We start from the raw sequence: 23,827 nt of genomic DNA, 5'->3' as shown, positions 1-23,827 counted from the left end.
TTTTTAGTTTTTTTACGTTCTTGTGTGTGATCCATGATAATTACCAGCACTTTTTTTTTGGGGGGGGGGGAGGGGAGTTTCCCTTTACGCCAGTACAGTTCTTTCTTATACAATTCCATGTGAAGGACGCAATGGAATACAAAAGTGTCTCATTGTCAAGCATTATTGATGTGTATTCTTTTATAGTACGACGTGGAAAATCAAGGTATCCCTGGCCACGGCGGAGAATACGCAGTACAGGTGAGAACACAACAAAAGGCAAACCCGCAAATAAGTTTTTAGTGGTTGGCAATAGGCTGAAATGTCATTGTTTTGCAGGATTTATTATTTGCAGATAGAATATTTCAAAGTCTCTTCATGTCAAAATAAATTCTATTGCTAAAGAGGGTTTTAGAGGAGTTTCTTCAACATATTCCAGTAGAATTGTATATTATGATGTGCATTTTTTTCATTATCATTATTGTGTCATTCATTTTCATGTGCATGTTTGTGTAAGGATTTTTGTATTTCATAACTTACTCTTCTACTGCGCCTTGAGCACGTTAACTATGTGGAACTTGCTCATTATAAGTACCCTGTATTATTATATTACGCACACACGATATTAAAGTGGTATGGTATGGTATGGTAATTTATTTCCGTAAATATAAAAATCAAAATTACAAATCATGTGATACAAAAAAAAAAAACTCATAAATAATACGGCTGGATAGCCTCACTCAGCGAAGAGGACCATTATGGTCCCGCTGTTTTACAGGAGGGTCCAGTATAAGTTAAAGTAATACAGTTTCTTCAATTAAACAACAAATCAAATTATATACAATGAGAAGAAAGAAAAAAAAACAAGAAAAGAAAAGAAAAAGAAAAAGAAAGAAATTGAAAAATATACATTTCCCATTAATTTATGTATTAGTAATCTGTCATGTGCTGAGTTATATCAAACATAAGAAGAGATGTGCTCTTGCAGTGATCGCTTGAAAATACCTATACTGGTTGCCTTTTTTATTGACAAAGGGAGTGAATTGAACTCCCTACTACCTCTGTATGAAACCATTCTCTTACAATAATTTGTTCTTGGAATATTAAGGTGTAAATTGAAATTAGACCGCAATGAATACGAATTTTCTTTGGGTTCAAATTTATCGGTCAAATAAGACGGTGTCATGTTATGTAATGCCTTGTAAACTAATTGCAGTAGATGCTATTTACGTCGAGAGACGAGATAATCCCATTGAAGGGTTTGGTGCACTTGAAACGCTGGCTGTATAACGAACGGACATAAAACCCATTTGCTGGTCATTGGGAGTGGGCTTCACAATGTTTTTTTTTTTTTCTTTTTAAGTGTGGTAGCTTTTCCATTTACGAAGAGAATAATTATTGAAAGTTCAGTATAATTGTGGTCTAAAACGTGCCTAATGATCATAATAAAAAGGGTTGTACTCTATTTTTTTTACAGTGTCCTTTGTACCTCAAGTGTGTAACGAACAACACTTGGCAGCATAAAGTAGGCCTATATATCGAGGAGGTTTTGCCACAAAATATTACAAATTGAAGGCACTCTAATAATCACACTGATAAAAAGACATATCTGCATGGTCATGATAAACAAATAGAGCACCTATTCAGAGCATTCAGCCATCAACCAGTCAACCACAGTTCATTATTGCAAGTAACTAACAAGAGCTTTGAACGATTGCAATTACCCTGGTTTGAGCACCTCCTTGTCAGAGTAGAACTTTAGCACACATTTTCAAAAACTTTAGGGCAATAGTAGACAGTCCAAAATTAGGAATGATTAAAATTCTGCGTCTCTTCCTTGAGAGTATTTGATTGTGCAAGAACAGAATTCCTTGTCAAATGTTACTTTATTTCTTTTCTTTTTTTATGTATGCGTTTGACTGTTGTGTGGGGATTTATTTTTGTCACTTTTTAATCTGGACAGGCTGGATTTGGCTGGACCAATGGGGTAATGATGGTCCTCCTTGATCGCTATGGTGAAGATCTGACGGTGGATGATACCGGAGCGGGTCATCGGGTCACCGCGCAAATTCTCCTCTGCCTCCTATTTTCGTTTATCGCGTGGTTAACCTGCCTGCGTTGAAACAGACCAAACAGGGATAATACATGTATAACTCGCCATTTTCTTCATTTTTCAACTAAATCTGATATGTTAGTTTATGACGCTGGATTAGACGAGGACAAACGACGCGAATGATGCAAAATCGCACGGGTATTAAGGCTCCAATGCGATTGCTGATGAACGTCTTTGTGTAGTGTGAAGGTCCGTAAAACAAACTGTTTCTTTCTGTTTTGTTATTTTCTTTTATTTTGTAGTTCACAAAAAGCCTAGTACATTTTGTAATTCCTCTATCATTTGAAAAGACGTTTGAAATTGTTTGCTTCTCTGTTTCTGCTCGAGTTTTTAGAGGGTATGCTAGCTAGTATTGCAGTACAAATTAAGCTTAGCACAAACCTATCACATTCACATTCAGACAGGTAGGTCTGCATCTTACACAATACTGTAATCTGCAGACCAACATACCTTTTGGCTCTAACAGGAATTAAGAGTAGACCTAAACACACAATATGGGAACAATTAATCATTTTATCAAAGTTCATAGGTCTATAGTGTTTTTGCGCTGAAATTGTGTCCATTACCATCGACCATACTGTATATATGTCCCATTCTGAATCAAATTGCACTCTTCTGGTATCGGCGAGTCTAAGCAGCTGTGAGGAGTCGTATTTTCCCTTATCAATGGGATTCTTGGAGCTATGGACTTTAAAATTTGTAAACGATTCATAGGCCTATTCTTTCTGAGATTAGTTTATCTTCTTTCTAATATTTTGTTGAAAATAAAAGGAATGGCAACAGCCCATGTCTTTCTGTAGAATCTTGCAAATGAAAGAATGAGATATTACATAATGAACTCCTTCATAGTAAATAGTACGGGTAATGTCATCCTCATGTTCATTCAGATAGCAAATTATCCAGTAGGAAATGCTCGAAATTAATTAGGCTCTATTCAATATTCTATCAAAACTACTATGAAAATTAATAATTAGCAGCTCAGGCTATCATGAACATTCACATCACTTTTTAGAATTTGATATGGTCAAAAGAAGGCCTTCTCAAGAAAGTCCACAGATTAATTGATATCACAATTCAAGAGGGTAGATTTTGATAAACAATAATTTCTGAACCCGTTATCTGTTTGACTTATATATTTCAATGAAGAAAAAAAAAATGTGTGTTTGGTAATATGATTCAGTCGTTTACAAGTTGAAGGAGGTAGTAGTCATTATGTTCATAGTTACTTTTTCAACCCAAATAAACTACTGATTTTGCGAATTTGCAGTCTTTTCTAAAGATTATTGTTTCAGTAGATCATTGAACAATTTTACTTAAGTTTTTTAGTTTCTTCATTTTGTCTCCCTCTACAAATGAAAATTTGTTAAGATCGCAACTGCTGATCTGTAGATTAACAAACCCCTCTGAATAATATCTTTCTTTCAATTTTACTTAAATTGTAATATGAATAGAGAAAACATAAATGTTTAAATCAACCTTATCCACTTATCCTAATATTTCAAAAAGTTGATACCCAATTACAAAGGTGTATGCTGAAGTATGTTATTACATAATGCAATAAAAATGCAAGGCAGTATCCCTCATGTGTTTGTGAGTCCTGTTTTTGCTGTAAACAAAGTTTTGCTTAACACATTAGGCCTGAATTCATGAAGGTGGTTTAAATTCTCCTGTGTAAATAGAATGTACGCGTGACATATTGCGTACATTGAACGTCAACAGACCCCCAGTAACAAACACGTGCATGTCAAAGGTACGCCTATTTCACGCTTATTTTAGTTCATGGACTAAATTTAAACCATGGTCTGAATTTAAACCACCTTTGTAAATATAACGTTGCCGTTTATGACAAACTTTAAAGGCCTAGCATGGATTTACAATTTGTCCAGTCACTTCAGGCAAGCAAGATTTGGGGAGATGCCATCATTCGCATCAAGCATGTAATTAGAACTATTTTTGCACACAGCGTGGCCAGCAAACTCGGCTTCCAGTGAGTATCACATAGGGCGATCAGCTACGTAAAATTTCCCTTGCAACATCAGACATGCACAGACATACATAAGCACGCACAGACACGCATAAACACACACATTATATGCAAGCATGCATCCAGACCTACAACACACTAACTAATGGCAGCACACACTCCAAAATGGTCAAAGGGCTATAATCACAAAGCACATGGAGCATAACGTCTTTCCTAGCGACCTTTTTTTATCAAAATCAAATTTTAAAATGTTACACAGAATAAAAAGATGAGCAAGTTAGCAATGATCAGTCAAGTAAATTGTGTGAATTTATTCAATTTCATTTCATAAGTCATCAATTACTGAATAGTTTGTGAAAGCGTAAATCATATCATTGTGACTGGTTTACTTGCAATTTCTTTGTTTTTCCCTCATCCAACAACAAGGTGCCCTGTGATGTCACAATGTCAGCAAGATGATGTTTCGACAATTCTCTGACAATAGCTATTTCATTCCATAAATGACATATTCTATCCACTTTAACCCCTTTCATTATCATCTGATTCCAGCATAAGTTGGTTTTATCTGCAATTTCAAGGAAAAAAATCATTGAATATTGGAAAACAACATTTGTGATTGGGAATTTCAGTGTTGAGTTAATTCAGAGTGTAATCTGTTTGTTCAATTACTGGCAACAAGTGGATTTCTTTCATCATTACATACAAAACAATATGTGATTGAAAAATTTTTTTTTCTGGAAGTTGTCAAACAAGTATATGACATGCTTAAAACTTCAACTTTTCAACAAGATAACGAAGGCAAATTAATCATTTTCGAGTATAATTGTAAGGCACAAACACTCTTTTCTAACATTTTCCAAAACACTCTCTTGTTTGAGAATGAAGTGGAGTAACTTGTTAAGAACCTAGTAAAACATCAACGGTATGGTTTCTGGACAACATAAGGCAAGGCTGTGGCTATCTTGCATTAATATTATTCTGGACAGTGTATGTTAACTATCCGTAATCTGTAATCTGGAATCACCTGCATACACGGATAAAGTACTTGGTGCTGAAGTGTTCAGTAGAATCTGATCTAACCTCTCCAAGTTTAAACGCAAAAGGAGAAAGTATTTTCCACAAAGATTTTTGTTTACTTGAAGATAATACCGTTTCGTCATAAATTTAGTATAATGCTTTGAAATAAGAAAAATTAAAAAATGTTAAAACTCTCAAGGCAAAAGTCAACCATTCAAACTTTGGGTATCTATATAACTTGAAATGCAAGAAAAATGTGACAAACTAGTCTTTTCCAAAACAGAAAGAGTCCAAATAGCCTAACTGGGCAGTAAAACATACCAAGATAACACAAACTCAAATTCTCTCAGACAAAACAGCATAAGCGCACTTGAATATCAAGAACTGATGTCCATACATACATAGAGAGGGGGTATAAATTGACTGTCATGGCTGTATGGATAACACAGATGTTGCTGTCTGAGCCCCCCTAGCTAGCTCACTTGGTGTCGCACAGCAACGCCACGCCCCTGAGGGTCCAGTGGTCCGGACTGGGTGTGGTCTTCAGGACGATGAACGTGATGTAGGTGAGGTCGGTGCGGCCGGGCTTCTTGTATACAGGGCACTGGTAGAGGCGCGGGTCCTTGGGCGCCGTGGAGTTGATGGCGAACATGTGCACCACAGGGAGCAGTGTGAAGAGAACCTTGGGCGATGGTTCCATCAGCTTGGTGCCCCGGCGGTCCCAGCCGGCACCGTCCAGGAACAGGCCATGGATGTACACGCCCTCCTGCAGTGTGGAATCATATGATTTTATAACAAAAACACAAAAGTAAAATGTAATCTATGTCGCTGCTCCCAGTACAGGCCTCACAAATATATATATCTTTTTTTCTGGGAAATATAGTATTGCAAGCACTCAAACAATGGAGAGTCATTCAAGTTGAAGAGAAAATGAAAAACTTTACTGTCTTACCACTTCATGCAATGAATCAGAAAGAGGTGGAATTATTTGGAAGAATGGGCAATGTTATTGGCAATGTAAACTGTCCCACTTTCTACTGCAAAATCTTTATCTAAGTTCACCGACTTACAGATGACAAACCACACTGGCTTTCAGCCTACTTAAGGCTAGTCCTGAGCATACTTGGGCAAGTGTCTAATGGGAAATGTGTGTTAATTTATAGCAAAATCAGTTCATCCTCAATGGGTAAATTTTATGTACAGTAGACTCACATTATAACAAAGTCCTCGGGATCGGCAGTTTTTTTTTTTTTTTTTTTTTTTTTTTTTTAGACTGAAATGTTGTTATAACTGAACAAATAAATAAACAATAAAAATACATACAGCACATAATGTTGCAACCTGAATTTTTACTTCGCCATGACCAGAATTTCCTTATAACACTGTGTTCATTATAATGGGAGTGTACTGTATAAGTGTGTGTACAGGTGTTGGTTTGGGAATTTTTTGTTTTTTAATGGACTGCTACACCTGAGTGAGCTTGTTGCAAACTTCACAAGTAGGTCAAGTCTGGATGGACTACTGAATGCTGATGAAAAAGAATATGTTAAAGCTGTGCACTTGGCACATAATGGGTTAAAAAGCTCTAGCACACAGATCACTGCCTAAAGCCATGTACAAATTATTATTTTGGTGTGTGCATCAGAGAGTCAATCAGTTTGAGTGTGATGAGGGACACAAGAGAGGGTGTATACAGGCAAACTTCTGACTCACCGCTGGCGGTGCTCCAATCTCCTCCTTAAAGGACTTGGTGACGTCGTTGTGTAGGGTGACTGAGTCCAGGGCCCAGCCCTTGTGTGCCCTGGTCACCTCCTGTCGCATGGCCGTCAGGAAACCTGGAGTTTAGGAGGCATAAATCAGTCAAGAAGCTGTGTAATTGTTTACGAGAGAAATGTTAAGGGGAAAAAAAAAATTATGGTTGAATATTTTGAGTTGTACAAGTGTATGTTGACATGGAGATAATAAAACAACCCATGCATGGAGAGCTAAAAAGTTTGGAAAACAAGGAAAAGTAGAAATTACGCGGTGCGTAATATATGTCCCCGCCGGAAGTAGCATTTTGTAACAAAATGTGCAATATAGGTAAAAAATCAAGGTCAAAGGTCAAAGAAGTCAAAGGTCAAAATTCTGTGTAGAAGTTTTGAAGCCCTCACCTAGTGCCATCACATAAAGCAAATGGAATCGAAATTGGGTTAGAAATGGCAAAGGAGTAGCATTTTGTAGCCAATGTACAATATAGGTCAAAAATCAAGGTCAAAGGTCAAAGAAGACAAAGGTCAAAATTCTGTGTAGAAGTTTTGAAGCCCTCACCAAGTGCTATCACATAAAGCAAACGGAATCGAAATCGGGTTAGAAATGGCAAAAGAGTAGCATTTTGTAGCAAAATGCACAATATAGGTCAAAAATCAAGGTCAAAGGTAAAAGAAGTCAAAGGACAAAATTCTGTGTACAAGTTTTGAAGCCCTCAACTAGTGCCATCATATAAAGCAAACGGAATAGAAATCGGGTTAGAAATGGCGAAGGAGTAGCATTTTGTAGCAAAATGTACAATATAGGTCAAAAATCAAGGTCAAAGGTCAAAGAAGTCAAAGGTCAAAATTCTGTGTAGAAGTTTTGAAGCCCTCACCTAGTGCCATCACATAAAGCAAACGGAATCGAAATCGGGTTAGAAATGGCGAAGGAGTAGCATTTTGTAGCAAAATGTACAATATAGGTCAAAGGTCAAGGTCAAAGGTCACAACTGAAATTCTGTGTAGAAGTTTTAAAGCTCCCATGTAGTGCTATCATATAAAGCAAACAGAATCAAAATTGGCTCATAAATGACAGAGAAGTAGCAAATTGAACATTTTGATCACACACGGACGCACACACGGACGGACGCACGGACGGACGGACAGACGCACAGACACACACATGTACGGAGCCCGTTTCATAGTCCCCTGCTCGAACTCATTCGGCGGGGACAAAAAAACAAAACAAAAATAAGCTGTCAATTTTACTTCTCTGCAAATAATATTGCACACTGACACAGGGTTCACATTTGTGAGTTTGTAAATGTTAGGACCCATTCACTCCTAACCTCCTTGTATTAAACTCCTTGTTGTTCTCTTTCGTTTTCCTTCAATACTTACAAAGAGAAAGAACTCAAGTAGTACGGGGGGGGGCCTCATTTTTAAAGATGCTCTTGGGACCAATGCAATTTTCTTGTTATATAATATCTAAATCTATTATCTCATAATATCAAGGGTGAAAATAAAAGAGTATAGAGTGAAATGAGACAAGCAAAAATTACCTTGTTACATCACGTATCCCACTACAGTCAATTCCTGTGACAACAAAGTCCTTGGGACTAGCATTTTTCTTTCATAACATCAAACGTTCATTATAGCAGATCAAATACAAATTAAGTATATGAAGGTAATGGTATATAGATAGTAATTTGGGGACCTGAATTTTGACTTTGTTGGAACGATATAACCATGTTTCTTAGAACAGGAGTGACTGTTTATCTGACCTCGATATTATGAGGTTCCACTTTACTAGCACCCACCTTGAGGGTTGAAGAATCCAGTCATCCAGAAGACATTGGGCCGTCCCTCAAAGCACCAGGAGAAGAACTGGGCATTGCGCTCGATCAGCTCGGTGAACCAGAAGCCCAGAGTGGAGGACTCCCAAGACACCTTGCGCCACAGGGCGGGCACCCGGGCATCGTACATGTTGTCCAAAGCATCTCGTAGGTTCTGAGGGAGGGTGGGAATGAGACAGGCAATTACACAAATTAAATTTTGCAGACATCGCATAACATGACAGATGCAATCCTTCATTAGGGCAATTCTGTCACTACCCAAGATTGTAGACATGAGAAATGATTTTTGTGAAAGTAAACAAGAAATGAAATATGAAATACACGACATATTATGATCAATGATATTTTTGAATTCACATCTATAATAATTGCATCATAGTAATACAATAACCAAAAAGGTTTGGAGCACTTCCATAGCAATAATGTATCTGTCTTTAAAACACAAGCTGGCAATGACGGCTCAAACTGGAAATATATTACAGCATTATTTTTGCAACTTGCAGCTAATAAGTCACTCTTTGCAAGGCAACTGAAAATCCCACTGCAATTCAATTTAGAAAGGAGATAATTCAAATGCTTTTGGCAATCACATACATATATGTTTTAATATAAATTTGGTCACATTATATTTTGATATCAGATGCAATTTTCTGATAAATCTGTCAGAAACAAGACTGTATTGCACAAAAGGGCTACCAAATTTGAACACAAAACCTTCTGGAGAACTGGGCTATTTGCACTGTAAATAATACAGCTGGTAAATACAGCTGGTTTAAGGCCTCAAATATTTAATTTTATGGGACTTCATTGGTTACTGATACCACAGCTCAAGTAGTGTGCCAGTGTGCTTGCACGAGGTCCTTTCACAATGGGCACACAGAGGGAAGTGCAAAGTCTTCTGCGCCACCCTCCTTTAATACCTCACTCATGATGATGGTGCCCTCTATGGCCAGTCGGAGGTCAGTCAGGGTGGTGCGGACCAGGCTGATGACACGCTGCATGCGGTCAATCTCCTGGCGCAGGAAGATGTTCATGGAGGAGAGGGCACCCATCTTTTGTAGGCGAGCCTTGACCTGGAGAAAGTGACAGGGCAGGGACACAAGTTGAGGAGTTTGACGACAAAATAGGTTGATGCCATTTTAAAAAGAATCAAAGTTATTCTATCATCAGAGAGAGCTAGTAAAACCTCTTGCAACTTTCTATCATGCATGTACTCTCAGCTTGAATTGAATTATATTCTACCAGAGAATCTTTACATAACCTGGTAATTTCACTCTTTTGTATGAGGTTTTTTTTTTTCATTAGTTTCTCAAGATCCCTCAAAATGATTACTTCAGTGAAGTTTCATAGGTGACATCTAGTTCTTATTACAAGTAAAGAAATGAAAATTTTAACTTCTCATAATTTTATATTTCCTTTTAACTCCTTTTGCAATAAAACTCTTCATACACATTCAAACCTGTCTCCAGCATCCACCCAAGGGAGACAAGAAAAGTGGAGCATTGTGTTTAGTGGTCACATACACCAGGTGGCCACTCTAGACAGTGGTCACTATAGACAGGTTTGACTGTATACACTGAGCTACCTCATGGGGGATGTAGTCGGCTGGGAGTTTCTCCAGCATGTCATCACACAGCTTGTAGACAATACTCTCTCTGGTCTCCCCGCTGCCCCCGCCCGTATCCTTGGGCTGGATGTTGAGGATGGTATCCAGCACCTCCTTGGACGTGTTGCTTTGGTAACTGCATTATCATTAGGACACATAACAATCATCATTAATACAGTATAACGTCACTAGGGCGACAAGACCTCATATCTGAAATTTTGGTGATAGTAACTTTTTTGGATTAATGGTCAGATACTAAGTAATCAGTAACTGATGTCCTGTCTAAATCCTAGCTGTCTTACCCAAAAAATGAAGCCACCACAGCATGTCAAAGAAAAGGCTATCCCATTTGATTCAGTGCGTTGGCTGCCGTGTTTTTTTTTTTTTTTTTTGCTCTCCTGAACATTTGACATTTTGTAGATACGAGGTCTTGTCGCTGGCAGCAATGAAAGCTGTTATTTTTTTTGTACAGATACACACCAATTTTTGCGAATGAGGAGATAACAGACATTTTCGCGAGATGTTGTTTTGGTGAATTGACACTGACGATATCGTAAATGCGATATTACCACAGCGCACATGGTTGTGCGTTTAAAAAAAAATACCGGACGGTGGGTAGGAGAAAATTTGACTCACGTGATGTCAGCATTGGGATGCAGTCCAAAGACCTCAGGTGAGTCTGTAAGAGGCAGGGTCTCAATAACATCCATGTACTCCTGGACCGTCTTACACTTGGGGATGGTGTAACCCGTGTAGAACTTGAAGGCATCGTGGAACATGTGGTCCCCAAACCAGACCTGGGAAAGACAGACAGCACCACAGGTGACCCCAACACAAATTTCTAACATATCAGACATCAACAATTAGTCCATGGATACTTATCATATCGGTGGCTATCAGAAATCTTGCACTGATGTACAACTCTGGCATATTTTAACGAATCCTGGATTTCAAAAGATCCCTCATGGTTCAAAGTAAACAACAAGAAAAACAATTTCTGAGCAGTCTTCAAATCTACACTAGATGATATGTCATTTCCCTTCGACATGCTTATTGTAATAACCATGCTGCTAAAACATACAATAGTAATTAGCAGCTGCCTCAGTTTCCTTTTTTGCTGATTTTTTCCTATACGAAAGAAAGGAAGGACTCCTATCAAGAATTATTTACATTTTCCTGGCTTTTTCTTCCACAAGAGGTTACAGGCAACAATTTTCTAATTCTAAGATTTGACACTATGAGCCCCATGTTATGTGATGCTAAAACTGCTACATGCCATATGGACTGTAAATTGGTTGGCATACATACCTTGGCGAATGTGTTCAGCAGCCTCTTGTCATAGTCATCAGTCACCCTACCACCATACTGTACCTCTCCTAGCATGTAGCGCACTGTATTCCAGGACACGCCCTACAAAATATCAACAAGTAGAATGACAAGGTCTTAAAGTTTGCATTATCATTAATATCTGCTCACTTGTCTATCAGCCCCAAAAACTGCATATTTATTTATATTACTAGCTCCCTAATGTGAACAAAAATGATCATATTATATATAATGCAAAATTGAGAAAAAAGAAATTATTTTTCTTTCTTTTCTGTTCAGCTCACACTGATGTCACTGACACACATGTATTTTCACTGTATGCAGAGATTGGTATGTACAACATGAAGAAGATTATTCCCTATATGTTCTGATTATCAAAAAATTTACAAAACAATGTTACATCTACACATGCTGACCAGCAAAATATATTTGTGACCGTGCATCACAAAACAAACAAAAAGTCGCACACACTGATTTTGTGTGAGGACTGAACATAAGTGAAATGGGTCAACCTGGCCGATCTTGACTTTTTCATATTTTCTGAAAGAGCAAGTCTTCTTCTACATTATGCTAAAATTTGGGTCATAAAACGATCAGGAAAGTACGTTTTTAAGCAGTTTATCTCGAACAGTTTTTTTGGTAGAAAAGTGTGATTGGGTGTTTCTTTAGAGTCCCCTTATCATGTCTTTCAACCTTGTACACTCTCTTAAATTTCAACTCTAATAACTTTTGAAAGGATGATGCTACTGTTTTGAAAGTTGGCATTAATTATGGACAGAATGTGTTGATAAGGCATGCTCAATTTCAGTTTAATCTGATAATCCCTTCATAGTTGTTACTCTCGTGGTTTACATCCTGTTTTTTGTCCCATTCATCGCACAGCCAGTACGTCTTGATAAAAAATAGCACTTGAATAGACACTGTACTTCAGAGCCTCTTTTCTCAGTTTACACTCTTCCGGAGTGTCGAGTGTGTGCTTTCTTTCCAATATTTAAATAGGTTAGGAGAGTCCATTTGATTTGAGTTATACATCATTTTAAAGCTTAAAGTCTGCTCTTTTAGAATATACTCTTAACTAAAATTTCATGTCTGGCGACTTTGTGTTCGTTTCGTGATGCAGGGTCACACTTCATAATGCGCCATTACTTTCTTCTGGTCGATGTCATCTAGGTGATTCTGAATGAACTGCACACTAGCAGCTTGGTCGGCCTGGTTGAACTCATAGGGGATGTTCCAACCCAGTGGCCCAAATTTCCTCCTCTCCTGTAAGGCAGACATGTGGCAAAAGATACAAATCAGAGGCAAAAAATTAACAAAGAACAAATATGACTGCACCAGAAGTATAAGCAGGGCAGCATCTTGCTTCTTACCAAAATCATTACTTTTCTCTCTTGACTATAGGGACCTATAGTCAAACATTATTGGTGTTATTACATCCTCATATGTATAGGATGCAAGTTTGTTTGTTTGGCTATTTGTTTATTTTCATTTTCTTCTTTCTAGCTGAGTGAGAAGCAGTAGAGTAAAAGTAAAAGTAAGTAAAAGCTAAGTAGAGTGAAAAGCAGAAAGACTTAAATTAAAAGAAGATTAAGGTTTTCCAGCCTTTCTTAATAAAACCAGATTTACAGCATCCAATCTGCTTCCTCTCTCTGATCTGAAGATGATAAAGGGTGAAAGTCTTGGTGGGGTTCAATTGCAAAATGGAGACACGCATTCATGATTCTTGTCTAAATCCACAGCCATATTCATGTCAGCCCCTCCCCCCCCCCCCCTCCAAAAAACAAAAAGTCATTTGCAATGACATTTATGTCAGATTTCCACCTAGGATCTAAAAATGCTGACCCTATAACTCAACAAAAAGGAACAAATTGGCATAAAGATTTGCAAAATTTCATAAATCTCTGAAGACAAGTGACTGCTAACAGATATCAGAACAAACTAGAAATATCACTTAAGGTGATTAATACCCCCGCCCCATGACGACAGTCTTACCCAAGGAATGATCTTTCCTTGATCTTCTGCCATTTAAATGCCGTTACCATGGCAACACAGCTTCCGACACGTCCGAAAAATATGTCTTGCACATCTTCCCACCAAGACTTTTGTGTGTGCCACATTTCATAAGCTTTTGTCAAAAACTGAGGAAGTAGTTCAATCCACAAGATCTTTCCTTGATCTTCCACCATTAATATGCCGTTACCATGGCAACGCAGCTTCCGACATGTCCAAAAAATATGTCTTGCACATCTTCCCACAAAGACCAATGTGTGTGCCACATTTCATGAGCTTCAGTCGAATACAGAGGAAGTAGTTCAATCCGCAAGATCTTTCCTTGATCTTCTGCCATTTAATATGCCGTTACCATGGCAACGCAGCTTCCGACACGTCCGAAAAATATGTCTTCCACATCTTCCCACCAAGATCAAGGTGTGTGCCACATTTCATAAGCTTTGGTCAAAAAACTGAGGAAGTAGTTAAATCCGCAAGATCTTTCCTTGATCTTCTGCCATTAATATGCCGTTACCATGGCAACGTACTTTCGTGTACTGTCAAAAAATGCGTCTTGCACATCTACAACCAAAGGCACACATCTGTACCAAGTTTCATGGAAATTGGGCAAAAACTGAGGAAGTACTTTGCAACACAAAATTTTCCATCATTTTGGCTCATAATATGTGAGCTGTTACCATGGCAACATACTTTTTGTCACTGTCAAGAAATGTGTCATGCTGACCTATATCCTAAGACAAACATTCAATATGAATTCCATGAGAATTGGAAGAACACTGATGAAGCAGTTTTGCCATGAAGCATTTTGCCCTATATTTTACCAATAACATGCCGTTACCATGGCAACGCACTTTTTGCCACTGCGGAAATATGTGTCTTGCACATTAACATATTCAGATGAACATCTGTACCTAATTTCATAAAAATTGATCAAAAACTGTGGGAGGAGTTCGCGACGCAAGATTTGTACCCATTTTTGCCCATAATATGCCGTTACCATGGCAACGTACTTTTGGGTACTGTCAAAAAATACGTCTTGCACATCTACAACCCAAGGCACACATCTGTGCCAAGTTTTATGGGAATCGGTTGAAAACTGAGGAAGTAGTTCGCGACGCAAGATTTGCAACGGACCGACCGCCCGACCGCCCGACCGCCCGACCGCCCGACCGCCCGACCGACCGACCGACCGCCCGACCGCCCGACCGCCCGACCGACCGCCCGACCGCCCGACCGTCCGCTGATTCCTATATACCCCCTTCAAACTTCGTTTGGCGGGGGTATAAATATAGATGCCAGCTCACTGATTTTCTTTTTCTTTTTTTCTTTCTTTTTTTTTTCTTTTTTTTTTTGGGGGGGGGGGAGGACAGGCTGATATGGTTATATAATTGAATTGGATTCAACATGATGATGCTACTGATTTTTTTCCTGAATCCATTACTTCCATAATCTATATCCACCAGGAGGGCTAAGAGTTCATAGATGGCGTCAAAGATCCCTTTCTTCTCACATGAATCCATTATTTATGGTATCCACATACACGCCCTACACCTAACCCCTCATTCCCACCCCAACCTCTCTTCCATATCCCTGTGCTCCCCCCAACCAACCTGTACAGTGGTGTGGAGGAAAGCCACAGCATACAGCATGGGCTTCCAGTGGGGCAGGTTGATGACATCCAGCTGGTCCTGAGTGATGCTGGTGAAGGTTCTCTTGAGGCCTGCCTTCACACCCTGAGGCGGCTCATTGGTAAACTTGATGGAGGACTGCCAGGGGAGAAAAAGACGACCTTGTAAAACGAGGCATGTTCGCGTGCATTTTAATTTTGCGAATTTCACGAGAGCCAAGTTTCACAAAACTAAAATGCACACTAAAGATCTTGTCTGGACTAATATGCATTGAATGTTAGAGGCAACTCGCAAAAATTTCATGCTGCGAAAATACGGCCGTCAGCTCCCATTCGCCAAAATTTCATGCCGCAAAAATGTTGTGTTTTACAGTATTAGATACATTCACATTATAATTAGAATGAACCTGTGGTATTCCATACCACAATATTCTATTGGCATTATTTCCATTAGCAAAATACAGAAGTAATACTTAACACACCTAATATTTTGCATAGTTTTTAGTTTCCCAAGTTTCCCAAGCCAGGTGTTAGTTGCGAATTAAAAAACAAAACAAAAACAAAAACAAACTAGATATATCGCTACGGCGACTGATATGCCTCCGCCATGATGCATGGTTCTCCTAATAGGTCTAATCTCTATAGTACAATTTCTTGACAATGTGTGATGACAGTTTCACACAATTGGCAACATATTAAAATGACAGGTTTGCCACAAATGTGCTGAATGTTCACTTTCCTAGAACTAGGTTCAATTGGATGAATGATTAAAAAGTCAGAGAGCAGGTCCTAGGGGAACTGATGATTTTTACTTGACTTTTGACCCTTTCATAAGTTTATACATTGAGTAATTTTCAAGGTATTGAGAAAAAGTATAATTTCAGTATCAAATGGGAAAATAGCATTATCTAAACCTGGCCTTTGGCCTTTGACCTCACAGTTCCAAAGAGAATCACTGTTAGGTTGAACATGCATAGATATGAAAGTTTCATGATGATACCTTGAGTTACTTTTGAGATATGGGGGAAAAAGTGCAATTCAGCACTTTCACTTGCCTTTGACCTTTTGACCTTTGATCTTTTGGCAAGAAACTTCCCCCAGAATATATATTGGGTAATACATGCATACATCAAGTAAAAAAAAAAAAAAAAAAAAACCTTCAGGCATTGCATAAATATAAGGAAAGTAGTGATATTTTGAGGAGTTGACCTTGACCTTTGACCCCCCTGACCTTTGAACCATGACCCACAACTTCCCTAGATAATCACTGCCCATTGGAACAAGCATATACACTAAGTTCCATGAAGATACCTTGAACCATTTGCGAGATATGGAGAAAAACATGAATTTTCAACCTTTTTTTTTCACAAAATATTCTGTGACCTTTGACTTTTGACCCCGTGACCCTGAAATCCAAACAAAGTATTATCCCCCCAGTATATACCCTCATACCAAGTTTGATGTAAAACCACCACACGGTTCTTGAGATATCGACCAAAAAAAAACGGGACGGACGTACGTACAGACGTACATTGTACAGACGTACATTGTACAGACAGACATACGGACGGACGTACGGACGTACGACTCGAAAACATAATGCCTCCGGCCACTTCGTTGGCGGAGGCATAAAAACATGAAAATATTAGCTCGTCCCCACATGAATGCGATGTGCATGCTACATCTCTCCATTTAGTACTGTCATCCACAATCGCAAAATTCAACCACTCACAAAATTGTCAAAAGTCCCAATTCACACAAACACACACACACAAATAAAACTCTCTAAATATATGCCATATACAGTAGAAACTGTGGTAATTCACTATCTACTCTTCTCTTTCATGAAATACCATGGTATTTCTGGCCCAAAAGTGCACTATTAAGAACAAGAAGGGGAAAAAAATATATCAAGAGTTTTACTGCAAAATGAGCTAAGCGCCATTTTTAAACATTTCAAAGTATAAGTAAGTCCATCATCAGAAAGAGCAAAATTAAACCTTTCCAGTAATACCTCACTTGTGACATAGCAAGGAATATTCTAGAAGTTATGACTAAAGATATCTTGTATTTTCTTATTATTTTCTTTGCTTTTTTAGCAGTTTTAATCACAAATATCTCAACTTAACAAGAATGGAGTTAGCTCATTTTGCGATTAAATTCTTCATATGTTTGCATGAGGTCCAAGCACAAGAGCATTAAAAGTGTGAATGTTTTATAGGGAGAGGTGTGTAGATTAGACTATACCTGCAGGAGACTGATGGGGAACTGTGGGTGGACCTCGGTGGTGATCCAAATACGGAAGGTCTCGTGGGCGGTGTCTTGGAGAGTCACCGTGTCAAGGAGCTCGTCCATGAACTCCAGTCCCAGATGGCAGTTCTGCAGCAGCACCCAGCCACCCTTATCAACAAATAGTATATTTCATAAAAATACATGAATATATTATGACTCAAATTATATCCCTGCTAATCAGGTCACATATAAATAGGCAGCTCTGACAATCAAAAAAAAATATAATTAAATAATAAGGACCACATTAGCTTCATCTGTTCAACAATCTACTGCCCAGCGGAGACGATGGTGGGTACTATACTAAGTTGGTGGAAATTTCATAATCTCAGATGAAACGGGCGATCGCGCGCAAAGTGATCAAAACAGCAAGCCTCCTATTTTGGATACCCCAAATTGGTACTTCAAGGGCATACGACAGGAAATCTAGTCTTATTTTGTAATGTAATTGCAAATGCAATGTGACTGCAACACAAGCCAAGGATCAAGTCTCATGGCCAAATCCTTCGCTCCAAAGGGGGGGGGGGGGGTTACCTGATATATTTAACATATACAACTGACAACATGAATGTGAAATACAATGTCAGAATGTAAGTGGCTGTGTATGTACATTTGTCTCTCTAGCTGAATTACTGTTCACACATTCACCTACTGGTATGTTTACTTTATATGCTTGATGTTTCGCTACTTTTGTCTTTGTTCCTGTTTCATTGTTCTGGTTTTTGGTTTTTGTTTTTATTTTGCTTTTGCTTTAGTGTCAGAGTTACATCAATTTAATAGGGTTCTGCTTACCCCTGCCATGGACTGTTGAATGAGACGTCTGGCATGAACCTCCTGTCCCTGGCCCATAGAGATGGCTCTACAAGCTGTCAATGGTAACCAAAAGTAGAAGAGGAAGAAAAAAAATTGATTCGGTGTATGAGTACCAAGTATAACTTCAAGAATGTGAAACGGTACCACTGACATACAATAATATTACTTCGAGGGTACACTTCACTGTAATTACCACAAATCGCCAAAATAAGGCGAATCATGCATGGCATCTGTTCATTTATATATTTATTTCTACATTCATTTATTCATGTATTCATTCATTCATGCATTCATTCATTCATTCACTACCAATTTCTTTTTATACTTGAGAGGAAGGAAGATCACACTAATGAGGTGATGTACGTTGCAAGAAATGCATATCTATATCTCTTTATCTATCTATCTATCTATCAATCTATCTATCAATCCATCTATCTATCCATCTATCTATCCATCTGTCTATAACTCCATCCACCCATCCATCCCTCTGTCATCCATCCATCTGTCAATCTACCCATCCATCTATGTTTATAAGATTTCAATAGTATACAAATAGTGAATGGTCACGAGTGCAATGGTACAAATTTTCGCACGGGGTGAAAGATAGAGGCTCTCTATTCAACGAGGCGAAGCCAAGTTGAATAGTGCACCCCATCTTTCAACGAGTATGAAATCTTGTTCCATTGCACGAGTAAAGACCATACACTATTTGTTTTATACAACACCTCGAACGTCAACAGATTTGGTCCACACAGATTCTTGAATTTAGCACAGAAATGACAACCATTTTCTGTGAAAACGAATGAGTAGCCACACAGTCGCAGTCACCGTGTACGTACGAACGCGAAACGAAGTTGTTTACAAAAATGAGTGACAAAAGTATGCACTTGTAAGCGCGCTTGTAATTGAGTGCGCGCGGCAAATATTTGTTTATTGTGACATCAGAGCCATGCGATGGAACAAAAAATCGTGACTTTAACACGGGAGTCAATGGAAATGGGTGATGTCAACCATGCACTTTCCATTTTTGCTCACACAAAATTACACGGCTGAGAGCCAGAGCGTGCAATGGAACTTTTCACTAAATGTCACGTGATGGGCAATCGACCAATCAGATAGCTACATTCTAATTAGGTTTTGTATAACAGTGTGTTGTCCCTCTTTCGCCATCACACACAAGGTTCCTGCACTCACCAACTCTGAGCTTCTTGCCGAGCCCCTCGATCTGGTTGGTGGGGTCAGAGCCCATGGAGAGGAAGCAGATGAGAGGGGTGCGGGTGTCACTCTCCTCCCACGTCTTCTCCAGGTCCAGGATGACAGGGTCGGCGTACCGTGCCCCCATGGAGTCCGCTATGTACTTCCTGGCCTGGGGGATGGTGCGGTCTGTACACCATGACCTACACCAAACAGGAGAAACAGTGTATTCCTCCATTAACCTGTTGCTTCCGAGAGTACTTGAATTCCCATTGCTTCAAAACAGGGGGCACCCGGTTCCCATAGGCAACGGGTTAAAAGCCCGGAAGATCAACTTTATGAGTCACAGCAACAACAACAACAAATAATAGGTTAAACCAATGGTACCGTCTGTACACCATGACCAACACCAAACAGGTAAAACAGTGTATTCATCGAAATCCCAGAAGACCACTTTTGTGTGTCACAACAACAACAGCAAATTAAAGGTTCAACCAAACTTTATATTTGACTGGCTAGTTTTTGTCCAAATCATCACCATAAATACTTCAGTGATCCAGATTATCAAAAATAGGCTGGCAGCAATGGTGTGGGGGAAAAATACAATAATGATAATAATTTGGCTTGAGATAGTCCACAGAAGTGGACAAAAGCTAGCCCATGAAAAATAAAGTTAGTAAAAGCTTTTCGTTGCTGTAGTGACAAAGCTCTCCCCAACTGCTGAAAGCTTTTTGCATCATTCCGTGTGTGTGTGTGTGTGTGTGTGTGGGGGGGGGGGGGGCAGTGGGTAAAGGTAAATTTCTGTAGAAATAATTATCTAACGCATCAATGCCACAAATTTGAGATTTGCATTCTTAAACATGACTTTTAGAGTCTGCTAATTTACTGATGGCTGCATCAAGTTCTACCCAAAAAGAGCTATCAAAGACAAACAAACAAGATGCCCTCACAGACCTGATAAGCAGCAGTCTGCGGAAGGTGTCCAGGGAGCTGTTGTAGCCATCCGGGATGATCTCCTCCTCAGGGGCGTCCTTGTCAAACCACACCTTCCATGTCTTTTCATTGCGCTGGATCTGTCAGGAGATATTACCAAAGATGATAGGGGTAGAGCTTTAGGAGCTAGACGGGGAAAGGTCCTCAGTTTTCATTTTGTGTATGTCCCCAAAAAGACGGCTACATCAGCATCTGGGTTACATTTTCATACGTATTCTACAACAGATGTATATTTACAACGAGTGTGGTTGCTATGACAGCAGCCAACCATCGACGGATCAGCTGTGAGCAGTCTTTGCCATGGTAACCATTGTTTTTGCATCATTCAATAATTTCAAGTCCACAGACTTCTAAAATTAGGCCTAGAAAGAACACTCTGTAGAATAATTGTAAGCCAATGCAGCCCCTATTGGAAAGAGTACTAAGAAACTGACAGAGAAATAAACAGAACTGTGTTATCTTCTGGATACTAGCAGCAACCTCATATCAATCACTTTTCAATAATAAAAATGTTTATAGGTGCTGGTTTTATATGAAAAAGCAGTTTGTGATCATCATGTACGTATGAAATAATGTATTCATTGTTGGGCACACCAATACGGCTGTACCGAGTCTAATCACTATCATCTGACCCTAGTCCATTTTCAATTTATCCAATCTGTTAAAATAACAAATGCCTAAATGAGCAACACAAATGTTTCATGAACATAATATTGCTTTGCAAAATCAATATTGGACTTCAATTTCTGCATTCCTTGATGCTTTTTTTTTTTTGTGATCCTGATATACATGTAGACAAACCTAACTAAATTTTGAATATCAAATATACTGATTTGAGATTTAAAACAGAAAAGTTATCAAAGTACTCCAAAACAATGTTTCTACATTACTTGGCATCAACACTGATGTTACTTTGCGAAATACTGAGAAAATTACATCCCCCCCCCCCCACTTTCCTGGTGATTTTGAGAAACGAGCTAGGTCTTGTCATTGCAGGAACGATGTGACAATCAACCTTAATTACGGAACAAGTAAGAAGGCAAGGTAAATGATGAAATATTTCAATCATTATGGACATCTCAGTCTAAAAATCCTAACAAAGCAGACGCTGCAATGCACAGATATTGTGTAGTGAGAGTTTTAGGAGCACATTCTGGTTGTTGGTATATATACTTGAGAGAGGATCTCAGAGAACTGAGGCAGCTTGCTGAGCTCCACCAGGTTCAGCCAGGTCACATCCATGATCCACTTGGAAGGCTTCGAAGGACACGCCTTCAGGTCCAGGGCAGCCCCGCCTGGGTGCAGGCAAGAAAAGTTTAAATCAGTTTTGACATGTAGCATTTGTCTTAAATCTATTCATTTTATTGATATGCATTACTCATCTGTTACTGTAACATTTCAGGAGTAAGTTGTTGTTGTTGTTGTTGTTGTTGTTGTTTTTGTTGCGTTCTGCCATGTGAGATCAATTTTGCATGTTTTTAATTCTGTGGAATCAAAACATTTAACAGTGTTACATATAATCAACAAAAAAATGGGGGATTTTTATTTTATTTTTATGCAAAATGCACACAAACTTCCACTTTCACAGAATACAACTATGTGATTTATTATCACTTCACTTCCCAATTTACTAAAAAAAAGTATGTGGATGATTACAAGGACAGCGATAGAAAGATAACACAGTTGAAGCATAATAGGGTTCGAGGGAGAAAAATCATGATTGATATCACATGAAAGTACAATGTAGATGGGGAGCCTAAATCGCAACATTGGAGAAAAACATGTGTGCACACTGCTTGGAAACCCCACCTCACTGGAGTTAACTTGTACAGAACAGACGAAGATACTATTTGGAAATATATTCATAGAATGAAACTGGATTACAAAGTCTGTGGAGATTTGGATATTATATCAAAACATTTTCCCAGATTGAAGGAAGACACATCACAGAAGAAAACATGTACAAATTTGACACTGCTTTGACTGCAACAAAAGCTGAAGTTAAGATCTTGAGCAACTATGAATCTTCCTCCACAGTATAAAGTTTAGACTGATAAGTAGAAACCAACTTTTATCTGCCACATATTTTGGAAATAATTGATTCATTTATGCAAGTATAACATCAGGTCTGATGTCTACAGATAATCAATACAATTTGAATGTGCAACCTCACCAGAACAACACAATATTCTGTCATATGTAGTCTAATGTGGTAAACAAACGTACCTTTGATCAGAGTCTGGAACTCGCGATGTTTGACATTGCCAATTTGCAGATCGATCTTCAGCGCCAGGAGGAGGGTGAAGAGGAACTTGTGGTTCTCGTAGAGGCCTCGGCAGGAGTAGCGGAAGACCTCGTACGTCAGGTAGCTGATGATGTTGGCGATGCGTTTTGCTGGAATGGGCGACTTCTCAGACCTGTCAATCGCAGATGTTTCGAAAGTAAACGTTACAATGATATTCTATTTCTATTTTATTACTTTTTTACTTAAGACAGCATTTATCGTCATGGCAGCGAATTCATGGCGATGGATTGTCTGGAGTCCACATCTACACACATACTCAAATGCACATACACATACACATACACACACTTGCAGGCACACACACAATGTTGATATATCAACGGCATCTATCTAATATACATATCGTTGCTGGGCGACAAGACCTCATATCTACAAAAATGTTCAGGAGAGCAAAAAAAGATGGCAGGCAAAGCACTATATCAAATGGGATAGCCTTTCCTTTGACATGCCATGGTGGCTCTATTTTTGGAGTAAGACAGTTAGAATTTGGACAGGACATCACTGCAGTGATGTCCTGACCATTAATCCAAACGGCCATTTTCACAAAAATTTAAGATGCAAGGTCTTGCCACCCCAGCAGCGAAATGTAAGATATGAATTACAGTAGACATGATCCAGTGACAACTTGATTATACAACAATGATCGACTCAAAGAGAATTTGATCTAACCTGGCCATGGAGAGATCAAAGATACCCAAGAACTGCTTGAGGGATGTCTGGTACATGACGTTCACCATGCTCATCTCTGTTATCAGGAAGTACAGGATACTGCCACGAGAAGCCACTGAATAAAGAGCAAGAAATCAAGGTATAAGCTTCCTGGAAGTGATGAGAATGCTATGATATACTTCTTTGCATACTATCTCTATGTCTCTTCCCCTGTTGCTGCATTTTAGATTGCGGGAGTGAATGTCTGCCCTTTGTAGAATAATAGTACGCTGATACACCCTACGGTGGCCAGTGCTTCATCGAAAGTAGGAGTTTT

At 38.8% G+C, this 23,827-nt stretch overlaps 2 protein-coding genes across 2 annotated transcripts in view; one reads left to right on the top strand and one right to left on the bottom strand.

The window, feature by feature from the left end:
• LOC139728628 (trehalase-like) overlaps positions 1 to 2,117 on the top strand; it is a 78,210-nt gene extending 76,093 nt beyond the window's left edge. Inside the window, exons 17-18 of the mRNA XM_071639567.1 lie at positions 187 to 240; positions 1,943 to 2,117. Of these exons, the coding sequence (XP_071495668.1) occupies positions 187 to 240; positions 1,943 to 2,101 (213 nt within the window). The 3' untranslated portion in view covers positions 2,102 to 2,117. The remainder of the gene's footprint in view (positions 1 to 186; positions 241 to 1,942) is intronic.
• A 3,454-nt stretch (positions 2,118 to 5,571) lies between these two features.
• Positions 5,572 to 23,827, bottom strand: part of LOC139728638 (dynein axonemal heavy chain 8-like) — a 130,319-nt gene continuing 112,063 nt past the window's right edge. Inside the window, exons 73-88 of the mRNA XM_071639576.1 lie at positions 23,512 to 23,626; positions 22,764 to 22,954; positions 21,711 to 21,832; positions 20,499 to 20,617; positions 19,545 to 19,747; positions 18,330 to 18,403; positions 17,496 to 17,648; positions 15,232 to 15,387; positions 12,758 to 12,874; positions 11,594 to 11,695; positions 10,922 to 11,082; positions 10,265 to 10,421; positions 9,600 to 9,752; positions 8,644 to 8,833; positions 6,807 to 6,928; positions 5,572 to 5,859 (exon numbers count right to left, since the gene is read on the bottom strand). Coding sequence (XP_071495677.1) covers positions 5,572 to 5,859; positions 6,807 to 6,928; positions 8,644 to 8,833; positions 9,600 to 9,752; positions 10,265 to 10,421; positions 10,922 to 11,082; positions 11,594 to 11,695; positions 12,758 to 12,874; positions 15,232 to 15,387; positions 17,496 to 17,648; positions 18,330 to 18,403; positions 19,545 to 19,747; positions 20,499 to 20,617; positions 21,711 to 21,832; positions 22,764 to 22,954; positions 23,512 to 23,626 — 2,423 coding nt within the window. The remainder of the gene's footprint in view (positions 5,860 to 6,806; positions 6,929 to 8,643; positions 8,834 to 9,599; positions 9,753 to 10,264; positions 10,422 to 10,921; positions 11,083 to 11,593; positions 11,696 to 12,757; positions 12,875 to 15,231; positions 15,388 to 17,495; positions 17,649 to 18,329; positions 18,404 to 19,544; positions 19,748 to 20,498; positions 20,618 to 21,710; positions 21,833 to 22,763; positions 22,955 to 23,511; positions 23,627 to 23,827) is intronic.

This window comes from Diadema antillarum, unplaced genomic scaffold, assembly GCF_040938485.1.
Source record: "Diadema antillarum isolate AM-2024a unplaced genomic scaffold, OU_Dant_1.0 seq00000188_RagTag, whole genome shotgun sequence".
Lineage (NCBI taxonomy): Eukaryota > Metazoa > Echinodermata > Echinoidea > Diadematoida > Diadematidae > Diadema > Diadema antillarum.
Note: the sequence above shows the minus strand (reverse complement) of the source record. Positions and strands in the feature narration are given on the sequence as shown.